General features: G+C 47.8%; 3 protein-coding genes across 4 annotated transcripts; 1 reads left to right on the forward strand and 2 right to left on the reverse strand.

Annotated features, from left to right (window-relative positions):
• Positions 1-2,602: 2,602 nt before the first annotated feature.
• LOC311350135 (uncharacterized protein) lies at positions 2,603-3,961 on the forward strand (the record flags this gene model as incomplete). Its single annotated transcript, XM_084470157.1, has 4 exons — positions 2,603-2,610; positions 2,709-2,775; positions 2,883-2,911; positions 3,256-3,961. The coding sequence occupies 4 exons, from the start codon at positions 2,603-2,605 to the stop codon at positions 3,959-3,961; spliced, it is 810 nt and encodes a 269-aa protein (XP_084326283.1).
• A 468-nt stretch (positions 3,962-4,429) lies between these two features.
• On the reverse strand, positions 4,430-5,991 carry fuom (fucose mutarotase). The gene is made up of 6 exons (XM_084470471.1): positions 5,878-5,991; positions 5,520-5,588; positions 5,337-5,407; positions 5,146-5,247; positions 4,878-4,951; positions 4,430-4,628 (listed from the first exon to the last, which is right to left on the reverse strand). Exons 1-6 carry the CDS (start codon positions 5,957-5,959, stop codon positions 4,559-4,561), a joined length of 468 nt encoding a protein of 155 aa, XP_084326597.1. The 5' UTR covers positions 5,960-5,991; the 3' UTR covers positions 4,430-4,558.
• Positions 5,992-8,233: 2,242 nt separating this feature from the next.
• fbxo28 (F-box protein 28) lies at positions 8,234-15,739 on the reverse strand (the record flags this gene model as incomplete). Of its 2 annotated transcripts, none has more annotated exons than XM_084470492.1 (5): positions 8,234-10,773; positions 11,425-11,620; positions 13,672-13,810; positions 14,668-14,777; positions 15,545-15,739. In XM_084470492.1, 5 exons carry the CDS (start codon positions 15,737-15,739, stop codon positions 10,220-10,222), a joined length of 1,194 nt encoding a protein of 397 aa, XP_084326618.1. In that variant the 3' UTR covers positions 8,234-10,219. The 2 variants fall into 2 exon arrangements, with proteins under 2 accessions (XP_084326618.1, XP_084326617.1); XM_084470491.1 differs by having other exon boundaries at positions 11,386-11,620.
• Between the last annotated feature and the right edge of the window lie 283 nt (positions 15,740-16,022).

Below are 16,022 nucleotides of genomic sequence, written 5' to 3' on the forward strand. Positions count from 1 at the left end.
TGTGTGTGTGTGTGTGTGTGTGTGTGTGTGTGTGTGTGTGTTGTGGGGTGTCATGGAAGACAGTAAAGACAGACTTGTGTTTAGCCTCAAATCCTGCCTTCATTTAAGAGCGTCTTTATGGGATTTACTGTGGTGTGTGTGTGTGTGTGTGTGTGTGTGTGTGTGTGTGTGTGTGTGTGTGTGTGTGTGTGTGTGTATGCGTGTGTATGTGCGTGCGTGCATGCGTACTCGTGCGTGTGCCTGGTGTTTGTGTTTGACAGGGCGGTGTAATGGGGCGAATAACATCTTAATGATGATGAAGGTGTGATCGCTGAGTGATGATCTCGGTGTGTTTACCTGAGACTCTCTGAGGATCATCTCTAAGCTGTCACCTCCCCCCGAGGACAGACAGGGACCTTTGGAACCTGGCTGGGCCCGAGAGCCCTCCGGTGTCTCTGTTGCAGAGATATATTCGCTGAACATACATTTGTAGTTGAACTTCTGCCAGTAGGACCACATCCTCTACTGTGCATTTGTGTAGAGACTGTACATACACAAGCACTCATGGGAAGATCAATACACACACAAACACGCCAGCACGCACACACGCACGCTCACACACACATTGTAACACACACACATACGTGCACACTCACATACACACGCACACACGCATACACACACACACACACACACACACACACACACACAACCACGTAACCACAGTGTTAAATGCCTTTAAACCATATGAAGCCCAGAGCATCACGTTGATATGGCTTTAATAGGGACTTTAGTCAAATGTTCATTCTGGTGGTTTCCTCTCATATAAGTCAAATTGCTGCAAGCTGCAACTTCTGGATTGAGTTTGCTCTTAGATTTCCACATTAACGGGCATAAATCACAACTTAATGCTGCATTTATATATTTACAGACAAGCAATTTATTCTTGGCTCACTGCGTTTGTGTTATAGCATGTAATCAAAGTGTGTGCGCGGCCGTGTCTCCATTTGGAACTCTGGTGTGCGTCCAAAGAGAACTACTTACTGACATTCTGTTGTCTTTAATGCCGTTCTGCACCTCGGCTTACGTGTGTATAAACACACACGTTGACGCATTTAGCAGGCACGCACACACACACACGCGCCAATGGACTGCCTGTTGAAAGTGGGTAACACAATTACTAAATCTCCCTTTATTAGGTCAACTCATGTTGGCCTCTCGGCGTCAGGCGACCCTGGGTTCAGTGTGTTTGATGTGTGTGTGTGTGTGTAGCAGTCTCAGGCCTCTGGCTCTGTGGAGGAAAGCATCTTATTGACACATAGGGCGTTTAGCAGACACTTTTATCCAAAGCGACTTAAAGTACATTTTTCAGAAGAAAGAGAAACAACAATATATTGCTGTCAGTACAGTAAGGCTGTGCATAGAACCAAGTGCCAAGCACTAACAATCACTAGGTTAACCCATTCCCCGTGTACAACAAAGATAGCTAAGATAAGATGCTACACCATGCTAAGTACTATTTGTGTACTTAGTGCAAAGTGCAAAGACGTACAACATACAATAAGTGCAGAAGAAGGGAGAGCATGTTGCTACCGCTAGGTCCCAGTATGGTTATACTGTCAATAAGGCGGTGGATTGTATTGTATGTCTCTCCCCGGTGCTCCGTGGGTTCTTGATACTCTGCGCCAGCAGGAGTCTCAGCCAGAGTCTGACCTGGGCCACGGGGCGGGTCTAGACCAGGGCAAGCATGGGACCATATGGATCTGATAGAGATAACAGATACAGCAGACTCACTGGAGCCATCCCTTGACCCAGACAGTGTGTGTTGAGACTGGTGTGTGTGTTTGTGTGTGTGTGTGTGTGTGTGTGTGTGTGTGCGTGGGTGTACGTGCGCGTGTGCATGTGTGTGTGTGTGTGTGTGTGTGTGTGTGCGTGTGTGTGTGTTTCTTCAATAAAGTACTACTTACTTGTCAGGTGAACAATTATAAAGCCTTAAGTCACCTAAATGACAATCACTGAATTTAATTATGAAATAAACAACTTGTTGTAGTTTATTGGAAGAGATAGACCCTAACAGTTGTTTTATAGGCCAGGGGTCCATGTTGGACCGCCATAGGTGATACTCGTCATGGACATTAAGAGCCATGTTATATAGTTTTACTGATTGCTGGAATATGAATATATAATCATCTTTATTGGCAATTACTACTGTAAACCATAACTGGACTACGTGATAAAGGTTGGTTGTAAAAGCTATTTATTAACTATCTGCTTGTAAACATACTTAAGACTGGGCCGAGCATCATTAAGCCCAAGCCAATTATCATGAATTATAAAGCAAATTTAACGGCTACTTGAGTGACAGTATTGTGCCATTGAACAATATTTGGAGATGCCTAGCATGCTAGTCACTATCACAAGATTGGTCATTTTACATTTATAATCTTTAGTTTAGTGATCAACCGGAGACTTCCTGAGCGACCTGACCACATCCAGGGTTCAACGGTCACGGCAACATATGATTTATTGGCAGACCTTTGCTCTGTTGTTTCCCATCGCAGGTGAATCCAGAGCGTTAAGATTGGTCATTGTTCAGACCCACTAACAACTTGAAGGCTACAACATGTTCGGGTAAGAGATCTCTGCCTGTGACTGCCTGCCTTCTCATCATTAAAATGGAGATCCACCAGCATGATCAAAACACAATGATTTGTTGTGTTTCTTTGCAGGACTTCCCTGATCGTCTGTTTCTCTCTGCTGCTACATGGAATAGCAGCAAAGCCGTATAAATCTTTGGTATGTACCGATCACAAAGAGAACAAATGGCAGGTCATCATTCTGTTAGAAACAGTTAACCTGACTGGATAATGACTAAGAGTAACACTATTCTTCTAATTTTGCAGAATGAACTATCAATCCAAGACACAATCATGTAAGTCAACACTTGTTTGTACACTTATTCCTGTGAGTGGAACGACACATTTGGGCATCAAATATAAATATAATGAATTAGTTGAATTTATTGAATCCTTGAGGAATCGTGTTTATGAGTGAAGCATATGACTTTCTACCTAATACCTAGTGTCAGACACGCAACGCGACAGCCAGCTCGTCAGGAGCAGTGAGGGCGAGGTGCCTTGCTCAGGGACACCTCGGCTAGGAGGAGCCAGGGATCGAACTAGCAACCTTCCAGTTAGCAGCCAACCCGCTCTACCTCCTGAGCCACATGCCTCCCAATAGTCTTATCCCTGCCACTGTTGGGCCTTTATCCTCCAGGACAGAGGAATGGGAGGAGCAGCACTGGGGACTCCAGGAGGCGCCCCCGGAGAGCCTGGACGTCAGCTTCGACATCGACCCCAGTATGAAGATCTGGAAGAGGGTGGACCAATCGGGACCGGACGGAGAGTACCAGCTGGCTGAAGGGGACCAGGCTGAGCTCCAGCACCCCTCCCTGGTAGAGGTGGTCCCCTTGAACCAGGGTGAGTTCCACCACCCCTCCATGGTAGAGGCGGTCCCCTTGAACCAGGACGTCTCCGACTCCGACGCGGTGCCGGACGTCCCGGGACAAGACGAAGAGGAACTGCAGTACGAAGTCGTGCGAGAATACCTCGCCCCGCTTGCCGGCAACATCGCAGGGGGCCGCCCGTACCCCGCGGAGGACACCGACCACGCGGACCGTGAGGCATCGTGGGACGTGAGGACAGGAAGTGACGTCATGAGTCCACCGGGCGCCCAATTGCATTCGGAGCCAGAGGAGGACTTGGACGACCTCTACCACGCCGACCAGCTCGTACAGGTGGAGGTCCAGCCCCCGGCAGGAAGTGACATAAAGGAGGAGCCAGTGGACCGCTTGCACCAGGAGCCGGAGGAGGACATGGACGACCTGTACCACCGGGACCAGATCGTACCGGAGGGACCGTACCCGGGACTCGCCCGGGACCCGGACGTCGACCACCGCGTGGCGGACGAAGATGATCTGTGAAGACCAGTGGTCCCCGTGTTGTGATTGGCTGATTGTTATGTGATGTCATCAGTGGCCAATACCAGCTGTAACTGACTTTTCCTTCAGTTTGAAACATTAAAGACCTTTTAAATTGCACACTTGTTTACGTGTGTGTTGTCATTAAAAGCACTGATTGTGTTCATGGGGTAAATTGTATTATCAAAAAACAAAATAATTTATTCACAAGAATAAAATACAGAAAAGATTACAAATGACATGTGACCAAGGAGGACAATTGCCATTGGCCTTGGTCACATGTAATTTGTAATGTTTTCTATATTACATACACATATTTGAAGGCTCTATAGTTAACAGTTTACACAGTATTCATCATAAACAATTAGAGATCAACAAAGTTGGTCTGTGATTAATAAAATGATTATTATTATAATATCAACCAAGAAACATACATATTTGTATTAACAAAAAACGATTTCATCATACAACTCAAATTGTATTTTGCCTTTATTATAAAGATATGAATTCACTGTAACAATTACAGACAATGAAAAAACAAATCATCATTCCTCAGACACACAAAGAAAGACTGAGCAGCAGTTAAGGCGCTCTTCTGGTTCACTTCATCAGTTGGTCGGCTGGGATGACTCCCTTCTTCAAGATCAGGTTACCGTAGAGAGCGGTCTCCCTGGATCGGCAAACCGAGCCAGCGGTTTTGAGAACGACCACGAAAATGGCTTTAAAACACTACTTTTGTTACAGCATAGCTAGTATAAGTAATATTCAATAGATAGTTATTCAATCAACTGCAGAAGATTGTAGCGCATTACTTGTTGGGTGATGCTAATGAGTAAAATATCATTTTTAATACCTTTTGTAGACAGTGTAACACAAATGCACCCACTTAGTATATAGAGTTAATTAATACAATCCTTACCCGGTTGCAACAACAGCAAACGCTTTCTTAGCGCGCTCATAGAAGGCGAATCTCTCAACTTGTTCAAGGGATATCTAAATGCAGACAACAAGCAACAGGTAGTAACTCAATAACCAACCAACCAACAGTCCCTACTGTACAGGAATACCTGACAAATACCCTTCTTGTATTGTAATTTGTGTTAGAGTTGTGTTGATTTTAACAAAGTTGCCCTCTGACATCAAAGGAGGGTGTTGTTATCACCCATAGGTCACTGGCGCTGTCTTACCGGCACCTGCACAACCTGATTCACAAGATGGCTATAGCTATCCCAGATAGGGACTTCCAGACCGCTCATTTCATCTGATTTAACCAGGGCCATCACTGCAGCCTGTACAGTCATGGTGGAAACGGGCGTTAGTGCTTAAAGCTGAAACAAAGACCGGTATTTCATGTCATGATAACAATGTGCTGGCCTACCGGAGAGGAAACATAAATATCAAGGGGGAAAAGTTTCAAAATGGCTTCTAAAAGTAGAGGGGTTTTCAGACCTATAATAGAAATAATAAAAAGGCAAGTCAGTTTCTTTACATTTATTTTACTAAACCTCCCGCAATAGTTAGTACGAAAGACCCCGTGTGGTTTAATAAGAGATGCACATACCGTCAGCCCTTATCTCCTTTGGACCGTGACCACACACAGAAGACACTGGGAAGTTGACATCAGCCAGAACTGGAATCAAAGTTCAACCACACAACCACAGGGTCACAGAGAGCAGTGCTCCACCCCTCCTTTACAACTCCTACTAAAATGATGACCAAAGAATGATATGACGGAAATAACCCAACATCAAACGACACGTCATGTCTCCCCTGCCATCATGTTATCATTTTGTCTCTGACTGCAGCATGAGGGGTAGGTGATGTCTGTCATGTAGGTGATGTCTGTCAGGTAGGTTTAAGTCTGTCAGGTTACGTCGTGGATCTCAGAGGAAAGACGTGCAAGAACCAAGCAGGCCTACCCAATTCATCCCCGTGGCCCATTTTAGCGAGAGCGTAGAGCAGCTCTGGAGACAGCACCGAGGGAATCCCTTTCAGAACCATCTCAACAGCCGCGGTGGAGAGGGGAAGAGGTTCAAAACAGAAGGTCACGGGGTCAGAGCGCGTCCTCTGATTGGTCGGTCAGGGGGATGGGCTCCGTGATGAACCAGGAAGTGAGGAGTTGACAGTTCGTATGCAGTTATTAAATTATTAATACGACGAATAAATTGACGGAACAAAGGTTTAAGTAGGCCTAATTATTGTATAGGTTACAAATTGTTCAATTTACGATTACTTTGGTAATAGGTCTACTCAAATTGTATTTGGTTACACATTGGCCTGTGTGTTAATTAAATATAACGTGCTATATTTTAAATACAGCTAAAGGCAATCATGATGGAAAATATTTAAAATAATAGCCCATATAATAAAATAATTTCTTTACAATTCCTTTTAATATTTTGCTGGGACTCGCGTCGTTCTAGCAGACGGCGCTAGACGAGGATCAAACACGCACGTGTGTGTGCGTGTGCGTGCGTGCGTGCGTGCGTGCGTGCGTGCGTGCGCGCGTGCGTGCGTGTGTGTGTGTGTGTGAGAGAGAGAGATCCTGGAGAGGCCAGTGCACGATGGGACATCATGAAAGTGAGTCCCTTGTTTGATCCAGGGCATAGCCAACACATTGAACATGCACGAATCCCTGCTTCACTAGGGCATGCTGGTCTTTCTGCAGGTATAAGCTTGCTTGAGTGCTAAAGCCTATATGTAGGCTGAACGTTTTTAACCCGGGTTAATCAAACCCTCTCCCTAGCCCGGCGAGGGGTCAGTGGTCGCATGGCGGTGAGACTGGTGAGGAGCAGGAGAAGTCCTTTGAGTTGCCAGCTGTCTCCTGGTCCGAGGGGCCAGCTCTGTCTCCTGGTCCGAGGGGCCAGCTCTGTCTCCTGGTCCGAGGGGCCAGCTCTGTCTCCTGGTCCGAGGGGCCAGCTCTGTCTCCTAGTCCGAGGGGCCAGCTGTCTCCTGGTCCGAGGGGCCAGCTCTGTCTCCTGGTCCGAGGGGCCAGCTCTGTCTCCTGGTCTGAGTTGAAGAGCAGAAGCAGTCCTTTGAGGGCCAGCTCTGTCTCCTTGCCTGAGAGGCCCATTCTCCTCCAGGGGCCCCATGCAGCTCCTCTTTAGTGGGCCCTCTCCTCCAGGGGCCCCATGCTGCTCCTCTTTAGTGGGCCCTCTCTAACCCGGTTCATCACGCGACGAGGGTCTGCGCTGCCAGAATGTACCGTTTTGCCTCCTTTGTCTCCGAGGAGAGCCTCAATTGGGTCTACATTTATTATTTTGACCTCTCTGGCTCCTCTTCTTCCACTGCTGCAGGGGGGGGTCTACAATGCGATGAGACACAGAAGTTTTTTGTCTCCCTATAGAAATAGGATTCCAGAGACTGAAAGCCAGCCCCGGGAGGATATTGAATGCAAATTAAAATCAATTAGGCTACGGGCACTTGAAGATTCGGGCCCCCGTGGTGTTAGTGCCCGAGAGGTGCTGTGGATGAACACATGAACCGACATGTTCTGGATGAACACATGAACCAACCTGTTTGGTGGCCTTTGTATATCCTTTGTATATCATATTTGTTTTACATCAAAGATAATTCCTACATGCTTTCGAAGTCAAGAAATGTCAACATTGAAACCAATGGTATGAATCAAGAAACTATCCAATTATCCAACACATGTTAAATCAGTTAAACAAGTTACTTCTAATTAATGTTGGCTCGACATCCTCCATGCAAGAATCGAGTGATGCTGGATTATAGTCCCTCCGCTCCGTCCTTTTATACACAAGTGGGCTGAGGCTCAATGGCGCCCTCAGGTGGCTCGGTCTTGAACTGCACCCAGACCCACAGCAGGAGGACTCAAGTATTAAACTAGTTTACAAGTTTACGTTCTAATTATGTATTTGTCAAGCTTATTTGACTTGTTTAGTCTTGGATCTCTTTCTGACCAATCAGGGTGGGTTTGAAAAAGAAGTGGACGTATTTTCATGAATGTGTGAAAATGGATCACGGCTGTTTGATTGTATTTCCTACAGTTTAGGAAGAAAGCAAACAGTTACTCAGTCAATACATAGACCCATACGCAGACACATTAAATAACATGCCAATTGACATGGTGAGTGTATATTAGATTGATTAATTTATGTTTTGTGTGTGTCTAACATTATGCTGTGTCAGATCTGTGCCCTGACACTCACTTAACACAACCTAATCTCTATTAATAAAACATCTGTAAACATTGGACACAGTTTTTGCAAAAAGATACACACCAAGTTTTTACTAGTTCAGACACGGCTAGCCAAATGTTAACTAGGATTTTAATCAGTTTGTACATCTGTCACAGTCATGTGCACAACAAACCCTAGTTAGCCAGTCTGGCTATCTCAAAAGATTTTTTTTTTTCTTGGTATACACACATGAAATAATTCACAACCTACACTTTGAAGTACATGGACTTTACAGTACAGTCAATTCTCTAAACTGAGACGCAGTCTCAAATTAAGCCACTAGTTTACATGTTCTCCCTGCCCAGTGTGTGCCCGGTTTAAAGATGAATCACACTTGTGTGTCCACCGTTGTGTGAACTGCATTACCCAGGATACATTGCTTCCATGACTGACTCAGATCATCAGATAAACAAAGAGGGTCAAAACAAGACATGACCATGTTCCCGTTGTGATATGGGCTCAGCTGACCTCACAAGGAAAGAGAATAGGCTACGAGTGGATTGGCTTAGCAAGAATGGGCGCATGGAAGAGTTAATTACAATGTGAAAACCTAACTGCAGGAACAGCACCCCCTACAGTGTGAATCAAGGTACTTCCCTTTTAGTTGCCCCGGTGACTTGCAGGTGAAGTCTGTAACACACAGAAGATCACTTCTGACGTCACCTGACACAAATCACACCTATCAGGGCAAGCAAGCAAGCCGTTTTGTAATAATCACTGATCAGTCTCTGTAGTTTAGTGTTGGTTTACTCGACTCTTGGGTTAAACACATCAAGTACTTGATTGTGAACAACCCCCTTCCAAGTTTGAACAGACATTTAAAAAAACAAAACTTTACAGACGCCCGTAGCTGAAAGCTTGCCAATCATGAATACATATGGGTTAGCATTACACACAAAATCATCGCTGATCTGGGGAGCCATCTTTAGACCGATACCACATGCATCTCTGTAGCCCTACATTATATGTAGTGTCGACTTCACATCACGTGTACATACAGATGCCAAACACCATCAGCGGACACTAACCCTGCACTCTTTAAGAGGGGTGAAGGTGTGTGTGTGTGTGTGTGTGTGTGTGTGTGTGTGTGTGTGTGTGTGTGTGTGTGTGTGTGTGTGTGTGTGTGTGTGTGTGTGTGTGTAGGCACAGTGGGTTGAAACAGATGAACAACAGAGAACAGGAGAGTGGTGCCAGATTATGAGCAGGTGTCTACGACCCAGTTTTTGAAGGGTCATGAAGAGTCACTAATAAGGAAAAAAATATATTGCACTCTAGATAAAGGACATGTATTTATGTGAAATAATTACAGCCTTGTTTAGATAATTTCAGGTCATGAATTCTTAGATTTCTTTTGCCAGCATTTGTGCAAGTGTTTGTTAGGTCAGTATTTCCCCAAATGACTGACGAGGGTCAACTGTTTCTGTTTGCTGCACCAGCGCTGTTACGTTGACCAGACGTTCGACCAAAAATTATTTTTCTCAAAGGGCAACCCAGTTGAACAGTTGAAATGAACGGAAATGAGCATTTTTGATTGTGATCACAGTTCATTCTCCGATATCTTCTCAATTATTTAGTATAGGTGGTAAAACACAAAGACGCCTTTGAAAAAAACAAAACAAATAGAGACCCTGTACTCATCATCACAGACCTCTTCTGTCCGGAAGGAGTGATTTAAAACACATTGAAAGCTGGGTCGGCCCTCATCGCCGTCAGATCCTGGAGAGCTTTAAAGGCTCCGTGGTTCAGCCCCAGGATACGGTACGACCGGCCCAGCGTGGCCACAGACAGGCTGGTGGAGAGGGGGCCAGTCTGCTGGAGGCCTGCTGCTGGGAAATGTTGACACGATTAAAGCATGAGGGGGGTGGGGGGAGAACGCCGGGACCTCTTCTCTCAGGAACAAACAGCAGGGGGCGGCGAGGAGGAGGGGGGGGGGCCGTGTTACGGACAGGAAAGGGGCCTTTCTTTTTCAGGTGCAATCCATCCGACCCTCGAAATGAAATAAAAACACAGAACACGACGGAAAAAAGAAAGCTTTAAAATGGCGTGCAGCGTCCGCTCATTTCTTGCTGCGCAGGCGCTTGGAGTGGCGGGGGAGGTCGGCGCCCTTCCTGCTGCGCTTCAGCAACCCCCCGCCCTGGAGCGCCCCCTCCTGGCCCAGCGAGCTCGTCGCCGCCGCCGCCGCCGCTGGCCCATTCGACGCCACGGCGCCCGCGGCAACGCCGGACGCGAGCGGGCCGCCGGAGAGGGAGGAGGAGGAGGCGGCGGCCGACGTGGAGGCCACGGCCGCCGAGCTGCCGGGCTTCCCCCCCGAGCGGGGCGCCACGCCGGCGCCGGTGTCCATCAGTTCCCGGAGCTTGTGCTCCAGCTCGGCCAGGCGGGCGTTCTGCTCGCCGATGACCTGTGTCTGCTCCAGCAGCTTCTGCTCCTGGTCCTGCAGCTGCTTCTGCTGCTCCAGCTGCTTGACGCGCACCTCCTGCACCTCGCGCCGCAGCGCCGTCATGGAGGCGCTGTTCACCTTCACCTGCTGCTGCACCTTGGTCATCTCCGAGCGCGACGGCGTGTTCTTGGCCAGCAGCGACATGGTGGTGAGGGAGGTGGAGGAGCCCGCCACTGGAGGAGGGGAGAGGGGCGGTGGGGGAGGGAGAGGGGGGGGGGGGGGGGAGGGGGGAGGGGAGGAAAGAGAGGAGGAGCCGGATGAGGAGGAGAAGAACACGACTACGGGTGTATGTCTGTGTGCATGCAGGGTTAGTGGGAGGGGTTAAAGGTCCAGTTTGTAGGATTATGTGACATCTAGCGGAGAGGTTGCCGATTGAAACCAACTGATTCCAAATCAAGTTATCGAAAAGACAACAATCCTTATTTTCATGTGACAATGCAAATTAAAACAATATTTATGAATATTATATTCGTTATCGGTTCATTAAGTTGGTACCGTTAGATGCCACTAAAAATCCTACACACTGCCCTTTTCAGCACAACATACTCATTTAAAACGTTTAAAAAAATGACACAGAAACACATCCCATCAACAACAAAACAACAACAAAACTAGCAGAAACATCCCCACCCGCCCGACAAACAAACCCCACCAGTCCCGCCCTCCCCTGCCCCCCACCAGTCCCGCCCTCCCCTGCCCCCCACCAGTCCCACCCCTGTCCTCCTCCTCCATCCTTCCTCCACGTATCCCCCCAGAGAGGTGCAGCATGAGAGTGGTGGTCCTACCTTTGGCCTTTCTAACGCGCTCAAGCTCGTGTCCGTTACCTGGAGCAGAGCCCATGAGGCGGCCCGAGAGGTCGGCTCCGGGCAGACGCTTCTTCAGGATGGGGACGATCTTCTCGTCGAAGTACTCCATGGCCATGGAGGAGATGTCCCGCAGCTCCTGCAGGACCTCGTGGGCCCGCTGGGGCGCGCGCGTCGAGTTCACGTAGCGCAGCACGCGGTAGATCTCGTCGATCACCTGCAGACGGTGAAGGTGTGACGTCAGGGCTGTGGTGTTTGTGTCGTCGCCGAGGGGGCCGTCTCAAAGGCTGCGGCACCGTCTTAAATGTCGGAACCAGAACCCACCCCGAATCTCAGAAGATCCCATCGAGATGGATCACAGAAGAATGGTGAATGGACTGCATTTATACAGCGCTTTTCTAACCATTGGCCACTCAAAGTGCTTTACAATATTGCCCATTGCCCAATATTGCCCATTCACCCATTCACGCACCCATTCGTGCACCAACGGCGGCGTCAACCAAGGCGACAGCCAGCTCATCAGGAGAAGTTAGGGTGAGGTTTCTTGCTCAGATCACCGCGACACTCAGCTTGGAGGAGCCGGGGACCGAACTAGCAACCTTCCGGTTACCAGCCAACCCGCTCAACCTCCCGAGTCACATGCCACCCAGGGGGATCTCTCCTTACAGGGATGGGTGAGAGAGCAATAGGAGTCGAATGGGCAGACATGGTAGCATATACAGGCAAAACAAAAAAGGTAAAAAAAAAAAATTGTTTTGTTCAAATAAGTGTCGGCTAGCTCTATATTCCAACCTCCATAACTGATAGTGTTTGGTTAGTCACATGGGACTCTCAGTCGCTCTAAACACAAAACAAAGTTCTGGTATCCCGTTCCCACTTTATCCGATCAGGAAAGAGAACTCCACCAGGAGGCGGTCCTGGTGAAAAAAAAAAAAAACTACTGAAGAAAAGAAAGCTGCCAGGAAAAAGATGGACAGGAGTCACGCAAAACCCACATTTATGCTAACAGGCTGAGGTTAAGTAACGTTAGAAAATAATTTGTAATATGTATATAATAATATGAAAAAAAATAATAATATGTATTGAGTTCCGATTTATTATTTATTAATAAAATGATTTAAAATGTTTTCCTTGCATGCATGTCATAAATATATGGCCTGTTATGCCCTTATGAGACTGTACCTGTGATTAAGGGCTATACAAATAAAAGTGAATTGCCTTGAAGTTAAATGTGGCCCGCTAGACACAGAGGTTCAGAGTGAACCTCTGGTGGACCAGCACCAGAGAGGAAGACTGGGTGGATAGGGTCCAATAGAGCTCTGTGATATTCCAAATATTCCCATCTGGGATTCATAAAGTTTCCTATCCCCTGTGGAATGACCAAATGTAGATATGGAGGTATACAGCCTTAAGCATCCAACGATTTGCGTTCCACACTTGACTGCTTTATTAAATCAGTAATAATGAGAACTTTAAAGAATTAACCTGGTCTTTTAAGTCAATGACCGTATTCAACCTTTATATAAGAAGAGGAAACTTTCTTAGAGGAAGGAAGTATGGAAGGTTTAACACTCCTTTAACAGACTCATTGCTCTTGCTTCCGAAATTCCAGTTTCAAAAGGAGCTAGTGAAGAGAAAACACTGCCACATTCATGGAAAAATTGGATTTGACTGTGCAAGATCCAAAGAAAATACCTTCCACCGTCCGGTTGGAGTTAGTTCACGGCCCCATGTCAAGGGGGAGTTTTCTCGCAGCTGCAGTTAGCAAGTGGAAGCCTGTCTACTTAGTTTGAACAATGTGTCGCCTCAGCAGATCATTCTGGAAACACGGGATATGAGCACAGCACGCCAGACAGCTCTTCCCTGGCCAGGTATCTCTCCTGGAGTGAGGACGCCCTCTCCTGGTCAAATCAAAGTACTACACTGATGACCGCATTTTACCAGGACCTGCGATTGTTCTTTAAATAGATCTGCTTTTCCATTACCCCTGTATTCAGAGTGCAGTTAGCAGACTATGGACAACAATATCTAATAATAGTGGGGATATATTTTATTTCTACAAAAAATATATATATTTTCTATTTATGTAGTGCTTTTCTAGAAACTCCACCAGTTTAAGAAAAAACAACAAAAAAATAATATGTTTGATAGAATGTCACATTGAAACATGAGGCGTTTTATAAGGGGAAATGGGGAGGACATTTCGCTGGTAATTAGCTCGCAGTGTCATTTCACTCTAAATGAGCTAGCGGCGTTAGCATAGCTCACCTTGCCGGGGATGAAGCAGCACAGGTTGGAGTCCACGTACTTCATGAAGGTCATGTTGAGCAGCGACAGCCGCGTTTCCACGGCAGCCAGGATGTCGGCGTGGCGGGCCAGCGAGTGGTTCCTCCGCTCGGATTCTCGCCTAGCAACCAACGAGCCAGGAGTCAACACAGGCTAGCAAACACAGCTAATGTATACATGTCCCATCAGTCAATTATTTATTTTATTTTTATATATATGAAGATATCAATATTCAATCCACTTTCTGACCGTATCAAGGATCAATAGTATGGCAGTGCACCATGTTTGCTTATATTCAATACCAGAAATACATCATGTCTACGTTTGGTTGACTGTTGAATCACCTCTAGGGGATCTGCTGCTAGTATACGTCAACAGTCCTAGACCTGCTAGTATACGTCAACAGTCCTAGACCTGCTAGTATACGTCAACAGTCCTAGTATGTGGACTCATGCAAAGCCTGGCCTAGGTAAACGATAGACACTTCTTTGGTAAATGTCTAGCCCTCAATGGCTTTGACATGAGCCAGAGACCAGAGTTTTCCGATTGGGTTAGCTCTCAACCAGGCCTTGGGTTGAGTCTAACCTAGGCATGGGTCTGGGTCTGAGTCTGACCTAGGCATGGGTCTGAGACTAACCTAGTCATGGGGGTTAAATCTAACCATGGCATTGGGGTTAAATCTAACATAGGCCTAGATCTAAATCGAAAATGGGCATGGGTCTAAATCTAACATAGGCATGGTGTTGAGTCTAACCAGGGCCTGGGGGATAAATCTAACATAGGCCTGGGTCTAAATCTAAAATGGGCATGGGTCTAAATCTAACATAGACCTGGGGTTGAATTTAACATAGACCTGGGGTTGAGTCTAACCAAGGCATGGGGTTAAGCCTTAACAGGGGAGTAGGGAGTCCCTACTCCCCTGTTAAGGCTTAACCCCATGTCCCTACTAGGGACACACTGGGCCGGCGTCGGTCTTACCTAGGCAGCTGGGCCTTCACCTGGCGCTGGCAGAGGCTGTGGTAGCGCTCCACGCGCAGGAAGCCCTGGTTGAGGATGCGTTGACAAATAATGTCCATGCGTTTGGACACCTGGGGGGAGGAGAAGATGATCAGTTGGGGGTTTCAGGTGTTACTGGTTTCCGAAACACTTTGAATACATGTTGTTTTCCCACCAGAATATTGGAAAAACCAGCCCAACCCTTACCCCACCAGGCATGATAAACAAAGGACCCCCATTGGGTGATCCACTGTTCGCCCGTTTGTTTATTTAAGTCTAAACGACATCGCCGAAAAAACGTACTTCCACTGCATAACCCCAACAGCATGTTTACATTGCGTTGCATGGATGGCAGCACTGGAACATACATTGATCACATAAAAACTGATCGGCGACTTCACACAGTAAACCGAATTACACCAGACCAGCCAGGATCGGGTTCATCGACGTTGCGCGGTAAGCAATTGGGCCCTGGTTCCCCTGCAGCTGCCCGCACCCAACCCAGGCACAGGTCCGACCCCACCACCAAACCAGGGCACGGGTCCGACCCAAGCACAGCCACGGGTCCGACCCCAGCACCAAACCCGGGCACGGGTCCGACCCCAGCACGGTTCCGACCCCAGCACCGCCGCACAGCCCCGGGTACAGCACATGATCTGGTTCTACTTCGGCCTTGATGTAATCCCCTAGATTTCAAAAACAGCGGATCTCCGCTCGGTGAGCCCGCATCGCTCCCCCGGCCGTGCATCGCTCTCCCCCGGCCGGGCTGCTGCAGACGCCCGGTGTGTTGGTGTTGTGTTCGTGTGTTTGTGTTGTGTGTGTGTGTGTGTGTGTGTGTGTGTGTGTGTTCGCCCCTCACCGCGCGGAGCAGGCTGATCTCGTCGTAGGACATGAAGTTCAGGACGGTCTCGATGGCCACGATCGGGAGCCCCAGCAGGGGGTTGTTCTGGTGCTGGTGGTCCGGCGGCGGGCTGCTGGAGAGCCGCGGTGACGACGAGTCGGAATCCAGGGAACAGACGAGGCCTCCATCGAGTCTCTCTACGACGGCCGCCATCTTCGTTTGCTCGGAGGAGGTGGCGGAAGTGACGTAGGCGAGCCGAATTTGGGGGGGGGGGAGAGGGGCCGTGGGGCGTCTTCCCCCAGAGGGGTCAAGGCGAGGGACCCCCAGGCCCCTACGGTCGGACGACCAGTGTGTAACATCCATGGGATAGAGAGCACACCTTTATAACAGTTGGTTTCAAAGCCCTTCCCAGGCCTCAGTTTAAAGATTCCCCTCGCTCTAAGTGGAACAAGAAATGTTCCTGCTAATTGGTTTTTTTACGTATTTATATTTTTAC

Source organism: Micromesistius poutassou (genome assembly GCF_964030765.1).
Source record: "Micromesistius poutassou genome assembly, chromosome: 7".
In the NCBI taxonomy this organism is placed as follows: Eukaryota; Metazoa; Chordata; class Actinopteri; order Gadiformes; family Gadidae; genus Micromesistius; species Micromesistius poutassou.

Bases quoted from the DNA above. Each gene is read 5' to 3' on its own strand.
- fuom (XM_084470471.1), bottom strand. From the start codon at position 5,959: ATGGTTCTGAAAGGGATTCCCTCGGTGCTGTCTCCAGAGCTGCTCTAC. The intron at 5,589-5,877 runs GTAGGCCTGCTT...CTTTGATTCCAG, and splicing joins GGGCCACGGGGATGAATTGG to TTCTGGCTGATGTCAACTTC. The intron at 4,629-4,877 runs GTAAGGATTGTA...TTGCCGATCCAG, and splicing joins TTTGCTGTTGTTGCAACCGG to GGAGACCGCTCTCTACGGTA.